Genomic DNA, 9,902 nt, shown 5'->3' with positions numbered 1-9,902 from the left:
TTTTTTTTTTTAAAAAAAAGGGAAAATCTGAATGCAGCTCCCAATTTATACAACCTCTAACGCCCTTTAACCCCGCCACTGTTTTAAGCCAATTCTATGTCGGATTCACACGCATGCAGCCGTGCTCGTGCTTTAATTAAATTTACGTTTGAAATTGGCCTTTGTATTTCACAAATAGAAGTTATGACATCCATCATTTAACACGGCTACAGATTTTTATTTCAAGGTAAAACTGTGTCAGCGAGCCGGTGTAACAATAGTACAAGGATACAAGAGTGTGCGATTTATTTCCAAAGCAATTAGAAATGCTTTCTTTAAGGGAGGGGACTGAAAACCCAGCATTATAATCATCATCGCTATTGCCAAAGTAATTTATTTTTTGCATCCTGCCTGTTCAAGGATGGAGAGACTTCAGGCTGTAAACAGGCTGGGCTGAGGCAGGCATCTGCAGGGCAGGGGCCAGACCACAGGGAGGGAAGACAGCCGCTAACCCCTTCGCCAGCAACCAAGGGCCTCCCCACCTCCTGGGCAACAAGAGGGTTTGGTGGAGGCTGCTCCCGAAGGTGCCCAGAGCGTATGCTGGACCCGCGGCAGGCCCTGTGAGGAAGAGGCTGTTCCAGGAAAACTCTCCTTGGGCCTTGGTCAGACATGTACCGGCCGTGGCTTCAAGCTGGGCGTTGGTGCTTTAAGGCTGAACCCGTTCTCCTGAACGTGGTCGGGGGAGGGAAGAGAAGAGGGGCTGAAAAATAAAGCTGCTTCAGTTTAAGAGAGGAAATGCATAATTAGTTCACAGCTATCCCCACACTTGCTACTCATACTCAAGGTTTTTGGGGCTTTTATCACTGTTCGAATGTTCTCGAGCAAGTTCTGTGTTGCTCGGGTCTACAGAAGGAAAATAGGTCCCGCAGCCTTTTAAAGAAAGCCTCTAACAAAAGAACCCCTACCACACCAATCTAAAAAATAAGACACACGGGGATTCTTTACGAGAAATGTTTCCGTTCTTAGGCACAGATCCCTCGATGGGAAAGGAACCCCCCAAACCGTTTCATTATTCTCAGTCTTAATGCCTGCTGTTACATAACACGTATCGTGTTTCTACTGTCTGAAAGTGCATGACAGTCTTCTGAGGGCCGAGGTGGCAGACGACAGGCAGAGAACCCACACTCGAGACCATCTTCTTAGAGCCACAAGTGAGAAGCACTGTGGCGACAGATTTAAGAATATCTGAGCTTCCCTCCATTTCAAGCGTGGGTCCTTGCAGGGCTCTTCGGTTTTCTCTTTGCAGGAGCACAGTACCTACTAAATAAGCTGCCCAATACAAACACGTGGTAAACAGGGGTTTATAATTTTGGTTACCAACCCCAGATGCCCACCTTTGTCCTGCTACGCTTCTGCTACCCACTCTTAATTCTGTGCCATGAACAAAAGGATCGTTCAGTGCCGGGAAAGGGATGTTAACTTCTCCACTTTAACTGGGGACCATAAAATGCCACGTGGGCCTTCGGGAAAGGAACAAGTACTTTCTCATTTGCCTTTACCACCCCTTAAAAATCTAGAAAGCATTTTTCAAGTTTTCCTAAATTGTTAGAAGACACTTCTTTTCTTGCAAATTAATTCTTTTTAACTCCTTATGATAGCTTTGAATCCCATAAAGAAAGATGAATTATCACACACTGAGCCCAAGCTGCGAAACAGGAGGGGACAAATAGAGACCCCTACTGTGTTTAACAATGTAGAAGAAATTCCAGACGCAATAGAAAAATTTTGTCCTTTTCCCCCGGACCTCCGAGCTTGTGCACATGGCGCTGAACAGTGGGGGGCGCTCTGGTTATGCTGAACGCCAGCACTGACCCGCGCGCGGGCTTCTGTCGCCTCAGTGGCCCACATCTCAAATTTGTTAAGTAAGGACCACCTGTGGCACAGTCACCAAACGTCCTCTGCCTCAAACCTCTGCAGGTTCTCATCGGGGGGGGGGGGGGGGACACGGTTCCCCTTATGGAGTCGCGCAGGTGGAGTGCAGCCAGCCACACACGCGGCCCGACCTCGGCTCGGACGCCTCGCGCAACACGAAGGTGTCTGCTACCCTGTGGGGGTCGCACAGCGGCCGCTGCCTCCGGATGGTCCGGCCCGTGCCCACACGGCGATGACTCCCGACATACGGCACCCGGGCGACCCAGGTCACCCAAAACCTGGTGAGGGGGGCAGACAAGGTTCGTGTGGGGTCACTTCTGGGGAGGACGAGCACGGTGTAGAGCCACACGTGACCGGCACGCCTCCTCGGGAGTAGCCCACACGCGCAGGAGCCAGAAGTGAGCGAGACCCCGTAGATGCAGACACACCTGGGTCTCAACAGCCCTGGAGAAGCGTCAGTGCACTGTGTCCGGGAGCAGGGCTCCGACGTGCTGGGCGCAGCCGCCCTGCACCCGGGGCTGGGTTATTAAATCATTTCCGCGATCTGTCGGCACCTTACGGCTTTCCACGTATGCCAAAAACCACCTGGGAAAAGCCAGCGCCCTGGGTCGTTGAGGCCGGCGGCTCCGCACGTACAGAGCCACACGACGGAATTAGCAAACGGCGCCGCCTCGCGAGAGGGGGCCCAGGGAGGCCCACGGATGCGGACGAAGTGCCACGGCACCTGCAGGGTTAATTACACAGTTCAAGACGGAACGGCCGAACAAAAGGAAACCGTCCTCTCTTCTTTAAGAACCATAAACACTTGTGCCGGAGGAGATGGGCATTCGATAAGCCGGGCGGCACGGAGCAGGCTCGCGGGTCTCCAGTTAACACTCAGACCCAGTGTTAACACTTAATAGAACAGTGTTGAGTCCGGCTGCCAAGGTCAACAGCACAGATGCACTAATTGTATTATGAGCTTGACATCTAGTGGCCACCCCTGGCAGGGCAAAGCAGGCAAAGGTTAAATCAGCAAGGCCTGTCACGGCGCCTCTAACTACCCACCTTCGGGGAGAGCCGGGGCCCCACACTCCGCAGCCCTGCCTCTCCCGGGCCCAGGCTGGTGGTGCGGCGGGCCGGGCTGGTGGAGCGGGGAGCGGGCCGCAGAGGCAGCCTGAGCAGACCGGGGCCGACTGGAAAAGACAGGCCCACGGAGGACAAGATTTAGACACCACAGTGGTGCCATCAGGTCTCCAGTGGACACTTCCGCCGAGGCGAGGAGGTCCCCTTTAATTAACAAACAGATCAATCTTAATCTCTAACATAAATAGAGCCCATCACGGCATTTCATTATTTCAGTTAATATTTTACACTTTCTGTAACATGACTAGGGCTATTTGCTTGGAAACCACACTGACAGTTAGCTGCATTTTAAGTCCTAAAACTGTTCAAATAACAAGAGAAAAATCTAAGAGCAGGACTTTTTTTTTTTCTTCTTTTCACGTAAGAGTGTATCTAAAGCAGTATTAAAGCACTCAATTTTTACACAGATTTTACACATGTGACAACTCGCCACGTGCTGGACTCCAACCTGCCCCACGGTGAGTGGGGCCGGGTCTCATCTTCCTAGGATGTTTTGGTCTTATTCTGGCAACTGGTCTACAAATCATGTAGGAAAATAAAAAGTAACAGAACAAAAACAACTTCCTGCTGTATAAATATCATGCAAAACGTATCCTTCTTAAAGCTACTTTGCAACATTAAGAGACAGTGCATTACCTCATTAGCAGCGAAGACTTATTTTGCTTTAAAAAAAAAAAAAAACCCACCAAAACCAAAACCAAAACCCCCTGTGTCAATTCTCACACTTAAGAATGCTAAACTCCTACTAATGCTCAGTGCACACAACGGACGCCCTGGCTGGATCTTCGTTGACTTCCCCGGGATATTCTCAGAGCTACCTAGAGATGAATGGCAAACCCTCTCAAGAGGTTCCAGTTGAAAATGAAATCTGACCCACTTTTGCCATCATCGTGTATGCAAACAATAATCAGCTTGCCTTCTTTTTGTGGCTCTGAACAGATCTAAAAATACTGGATTATGCATGTGTTGTGAAGTTTCAAATGTACATAAAAAACGCCTAACTGCCACATAATCACTTCTTTCTCTGGAAGGTGGGAATTGGCGAGCTTTGTGTTGACCACCCAATTAGGCATTTTAAAATAGGTTAAGTTTTAAAATGTTATTTTTAAGATAAATATTTGCAAATTCTTCTTCTCCTTCCTCCTCCGCTCTCCTCAGTTACTTTTCACCTTTCATGTTTCAGAGAAAACAATCTGCCTACGAATGTTAGAAAGTGGCTTCTGTATTGTTTCCTTTTGGAATGCTGAATTGTAAATGCGGGTAGTGGGCTGGGGGAGCACTCCAGGCAAACCATGCACATACAGATAAAAGAAAAGGGATCTCCTCACCGAGGGCTGGTGGCCTCCTTTCCCTTAGTTTAAACACAGTCTGTGAATACCACTGGTAAATTCTTCAATCACATGCTCACCACATTTAAAAGGATTTTTAAGATAGCCATATGAGTGTAAGTTGGCAGAAAACAAAAACACTTTGAAACAATTAGTGCTAACAAACAAAATCCAGGATGGCAAATTGTTTTAAATTACAACACGCTTTTGTTGTTCCTTAAATACAGCTTTTCCGTGTAACGACAATAAAATATACATCTTTATTAGGACGTATTTAATACAACAAAGGACAGCGGTACCACACTTTTTTAAAGTTCTCGGTAGGGGTATACGTGCTGTTCCGGCAGAAGTTTTAATTAATTTTTCTCAGAAGAAAAATATTCAGCTGGCTCAAAAGGTTTCACTATTGATGGCACACATTCAACTGAATTCTGAGGCTGCATCACATTCACAAATAGGAATGAAATGCTGCCATCTCAGAAGACAGTTCTCACAGGGAACGTTTAGTCTCCAGCATCCTTAAAATAAAATTCTACAACACGGTCACTCTAGAACTTACCATCGGCCATCACTACCTTTCCTCCTTTTAGATACGTTGTCATATTTCATTTCTGCCGCGGAGATCAGGTTTGGGGAACACTGGAGCTATTTCTGGATTGCTACCATTTCATTGCTTGCCTCAACACCAAAGCCTGGGAAATCCTTTTCTTGGGGAATAAACTCTTTTTACTGTAAATTAACATGGCTGTGCCCTGCTGCCGGCCCCTGTACTGCACTGAGAATTCTGCGTGTATTTGCATTATCGATAACCTTCCATTTTACTTCACGCATCTCCTGCTTTCATTAACATCTCACGCCCAAAGTGATACAAAAGAAGTATTTACTTTGTTTCCACGACCCTGTAAACTAACTTGGCTCTCTTCTAACTTCAGGCACGGTCTGTTCATTTCCAACGGCATTTGACAAAATTAAAATTTCCAGGATATGTGATTCAAGTTGGGAGTAAGGGAGCTTTCACCAGCACTTCCCTTAAGAAAAATATTTTCGTTATCTTACTCACGACGGTCACGACAGACTAGTACATCCGCGAGCATTCCTCGAGTGAGCAGAGAACAGGCTATCTTTTATACTCCACCAACAATCAGTTCAGAATAATTAAATAAGAACTTATTTTTTTAAACAGTTCCCCCCAAAGTACCCTTAAAACAATCCAGGAAACACACTACTTGAGGAAGGCTCAGCCCCAGACAGGCTATTTCTGGCCTGTTGCAAAATACGATCAGGAACTGTGGCAATGTCTTGACTACAATTCCCAGCGACGGTGGAAAACACCAGCTTGACAAACTTTAATCGGACGACGACGGGTGAAAATCCCGAGTAGGTCTCAGCACCGAATAAACTGGGTAAGGGCAAGGATCCAGAGGCGGACTGGTAAATAATTTGCTGCATCTTGGGTTTTCCAATGTGGGCTACACATCCTTCAACGTGTTTACACTATCAGCTCACCGGGCTCCCGGCTCTGACGTGGAATTAAAAATGAATAGCAGGGCCTCGGCTTGCTAATTGTTAAACACGAGGGGTTTTACTCTATTAATTAAAATATGCTTTAATAGAAGGAGACAGTGCACATTTTGATAAGGAGCCTACAAAGCGGAGAAGTATTTACATTGTTGCATTTTGGGGCGGCTGTGAAAGCCGAGTTTAAGCTATTCAGCAGCCACAATAATAAAGCTTTAAAATTCCTCGCTGGGATGCAATGTAGTTCTTTTGAGGGAAAGACTGTCTTTCTCATTCGGCAGAAATAAATCCATTCATTTGATCATGTAGTCATTGAGGCCAATACAAAACAAACCAAGTGTGAGAAATTCTATGTGATGAAGTAAACAAAACAAAAAAAAAAAAACCATTTCCATGACAAAAAGATTCTTTGTCCCTAATCTACCCACCATATGCAAGCGTTTCTTTTTAGCATATCTGCCGCTCTCATCTCGGGTGCCCGGGCTGCACGCGGGGCTCCCCACCTCCACGGCCACAAAAAGACCCGGGCGAGGCCGCCGCCCGCCGCCCGCCGGCTCCCGACGCGGACACGCACCCGTGTCGCCAAACTTTCCGGCGCCGCGTGATAAACTTTTCTGTCCTTTTGTTTCCGTGCGCACGGCCCGGGGCTCGCGGCACAAGGACGCGTCTCCGCGTCGGGGCTGCCCGGCCCCGCGGCCAGCGGACCGGCCGGGCAGCCCGAGCCCCGCGCCGCCCACGGGGGCACCCGGCCGCTGCCCCCCGCTCGCCCGGCCGCCGCCGGAGGGAAGCCGGGTCTCCCCCGCCCCCCCCCCCCCCCCACACCCCGCGCTCAGGGACCACCCCCAGGCCGCGGCGGGGCTCGCCCGGCTTCACTCCCGGGGCGGCCACGAGGAAGGCCGAGCCCCCGCAGGCTTCGCGGCCCTCGGGGCACACGAGGCCGGCGGGCCGGGGCGGGGTGGGGGGTGGGGGCGGGCCGGCTGGGGTGGGGGGGGGTCGGGGTCGGCGGCCCCGCTCCAAGCGCGCACCAGCCCCGGGGCCCCGGCCCCGAACAAAGCTGCCCGGGCGGCCGGCCTCCCCGGCCCGGAGTCCGGCGGGAGGTGAGCCCGGGACGCGCCGCCGCCACCGCCGCCGCGCTGGCCTGGGGGGTCGCGCGGTAGCCGAGGCCGGGCCCGGCGTCCGGACCCGGGGAGCCCGGGGGTTAGCGCGGAGGCTGCGGCGCGCGGGCTCACCTCCCGTCGCCCCCCCCACCACCCCCGCCCCCGCTCCACTGCCTCCCTCCCCCGGCAGCTCCGACCCCCAGCCGGCCCCGAGCCCCGCTGCGCCCGCGCGCCGCGCCCCAACTCCCGGCAGCCGAGCCAACTTTACTTGCCCGCAACTCCGCGCCGCGCGCTCCGGGCAGGACCGGGGTCCCCGCGGCCGGCCCGCCGGGGCCGGGCACCGCGCACCGGCCCCGCGGCCGGCGGCTCCCCCGGCCCGCGCGGCGCCCCGCCGGCCCGACCCCCCGCGGCCCCTCACCGTGCTCGGGAGCCCCGTCCGGCGGCGGCAGCTCCTCGTCCGACTTGAGGTGCTGGGGCTTGGCCTGCTTGCGCCGAGACATGCTGCTAGCGGCGCGCGGGCCCCGCGCGGGGCATCGGCGTCAGCGGGGCGGCCGGCGGGGACGGCACGGGGCGCGGGGCGCGGGGCGCGGGCGGCGGCGGCGGCGGCTGCGCGGGCCGCGCATGGGGCTGAGCAATTAGGCTGGTGAATAATGCATGGCCATTAGCGGCGGGCCGCGCCGATTGGCCGGCCTCCAGCGGCCCCGGCGGCCTATGCAAATGAGGCCGCGCTCGCAATTAGCGGCCGCGCGGGGCGAGGGGCGCCTGCGGGACCCGGCGCGGCGGCGCTCACATCGCTCCGCGGGGCCCGGGCCGGCGGGGCGCGGGGCGCGGCGGCCGCGCTGCCCGGGGCGCAGGCGGCAAACTTTGGCGGCGTCCGCGCGGCGCCGTCTCCGCCGGCGCGCCGGGCTCGCCCCTTTATAGAGCGTGTGCGCCGCCGCCCGCGCCCCGCGCGCGCCCTCCCCCCCCCGCCGCCGCCGCCGCCGCCGCCGCCGCCGCCCGGCCGCCCCTCCCGGAGCGAGCGGCCGCGGGCAGGGCTCCGGCCCGGGCGCCTTTGTCTCGCCGGCCCGCTCGGGCGCCGCGCCGCCTGCGCTCCGGGCGCGCAGGGCCGGCCGGCTCGGCTCCTCGGCGGCGGGTCTCGCTCGGCGCGCCGGCCGCGCTCGGGCTCAGGTGCCCCAGGCTGCGGACCGGCTCTCCTCTCCGGGCTCGCGTCCCCTCCGCGGGCTCCCCCGGCGGCCGGCCCGGCTCGGAGGCTCGCGGCCGGAGCGGAGCGGAGTGCGCACGCCGGGGTGGCGGGACTTCGGCAAGACCAACTTTCCGGTTCGGAAGCGGCGCGGGCCGCGCGGCTCCTCCCCTCCCCTCCTCTCCCCGCGCCCCCCCTCCCCTGCGTCCCCCTGTCTCCCCGCCCCCCCCCCCCCCCCCGGGCCCCTCCGACTCGGAGCGCCCGCCCCGCCCGCCGGGCCTCCCCGCCGCCACCGGCTCCTGAAATCCAAGGGGAGGGAGGGGACGGCGGGGCCGCGGTGTCACCCTCCCCCCCCCACCTCTACCCCCACCGGCTCCCCTTCCCGACGGGTGCCGGGCCGGGGCGCCTGCGGAGCGGGCAGGGGCACAAGGTGCCCCGAGGCCGCGCGACTCAAAGTTCCGAGTCCAGGGAAGTGCCGCGCTCGGTCCGCTGCGTTCTAGGACTTTCGGGGGTGATTTGCGGCGGGGGGTGGGGTGGGTGGGTGGGTGCAGGTGAGAGGGTCGCGCGCGTCGGGCCTGGCCCCGCACCCTCGGGCGGCCGGCGCGGCGCGCTCCCGCACACTCGCCCACCCTTGCCCGCGCTCACACGCACGCGCCCTGGCGCCGCGCGCGCACCCCGCCCTCCCCGTGCACACGCGCCCTCGCCCACTCCCGCGTGCTCACTCTCGCGCGTGTCCTCGGTCCCCGAGCGGCCACCAGGATGTGCCCCAGGCCCTGGCGCCGCCGCGCGCGCGCGCGCTGCCCCTGGTCCCAGTTTGTCTTTTTTCATTTCCCAAATTTCTTATTTTTGTCCTCACAAGTGGCCCTGTGTGGTACGAAGCTTTGGCACAGATGGCCTCCCCGGTGTCGTGCGCTGTGGGGGGGCGGGGGGGGGCGGGGGAGGGAGCGGGTGGTGACTCTCCAGCCCCGAGCGCCAGGAGGGCTGCAGCTCCTCGCGTGGCTGGGGGTGGGGCGCTCCTGGCTGCGGGAACCCCCCTCCTCCACGGGACGGACCCCGACCCTGCGCGGCTCGCCCAGCTCTCCGCAGGCTTCTTTTCCGTTCTAGAATCTTCTCCCTTCCCAGCCTGCGTTCTCTCGCCCGACTCTAATTGTGTGAGTTTCACGAAGCAACAGCTTTGAGCTGGAGGAAAATCATTCGGAGGAAGGAAGCGTGCGGGTCCGAATCGTCTCCAAACAGCCCCCGCCGCCACATTTGTCTCCCCCCTCCAAAAAAAGAAAAAAGCAAAAACCTTTAAGGTTGGTTTTGTTTTTGCTTCGTAGTGGCAGGCATATTCATTTGGGTGATTTTGGTTTTGAAAAGAATAAGAAGGCACATAAAAGATGTTTGAAGTCCGGGGCTGTGCGCCCCACACCACAATTCTCTGGTTAAGCCGTTGGGGGGAGGCGGCCGCCCGTCGCCGTTACCCTGTGAACTTTGGCAAATGCTTGGAGCATTTCGGGGACGCTCTCGCATCCGGCACTGGCGCTAGGCGGTGAAAAGTTTGCAGCCTGCAGCCTGGGCTTTGGGGCGAGCGGGCCGGGAACTTAGCTGGGCAGAGGGAAGCGGGGGCGGGGGAGAGGAAGGGAGCGTGTTGGGGGGTGGGGGTGGGCGGTTGTGGCGGATGGAAGTTTCTGGCAGAATTCGCAGGAGACCGGCAAGACTGGGGGGAAGTTGAAAAGCCGCGGCGGAAAGGTGGATTTCGGT

The 9,902-nt window shown here is 57.0% G+C and overlaps 1 protein-coding gene across 2 annotated transcripts in view; it reads right to left on the bottom strand.

Annotated features, from left to right (window-relative positions):
* Positions 1 to 7,960, bottom strand: part of SALL3 (spalt like transcription factor 3) — a 20,756-nt gene extending 12,796 nt beyond the window's left edge. The window contains exon 1 of one of the 2 annotated variants that reach the window (XM_060611759.3): positions 7,398 to 7,960. In XM_060611759.3, the coding sequence (XP_060467742.3) occupies positions 7,398 to 7,479 (82 nt within the window). In that variant the 5' untranslated portion in view covers positions 7,480 to 7,960. The remainder of the gene's footprint in view (positions 1 to 7,397) is intronic. The other variant, XM_060611762.3, reaches the window with a different exon arrangement.
* Between the last annotated feature and the right edge of the window lie 1,942 nt (positions 7,961 to 9,902).

Source organism: Panthera onca, chromosome D3 (assembly GCF_046562875.1).
Source record: "Panthera onca isolate mPanOnc1 chromosome D3, mPanOnc1 haplotype 2, whole genome shotgun sequence".
In the NCBI taxonomy this organism is placed as follows: domain Eukaryota; kingdom Metazoa; phylum Chordata; class Mammalia; order Carnivora; family Felidae; genus Panthera; species Panthera onca.
Note: the sequence above shows the minus strand (reverse complement) of the source record. Positions and strands in the feature narration are given on the sequence as shown.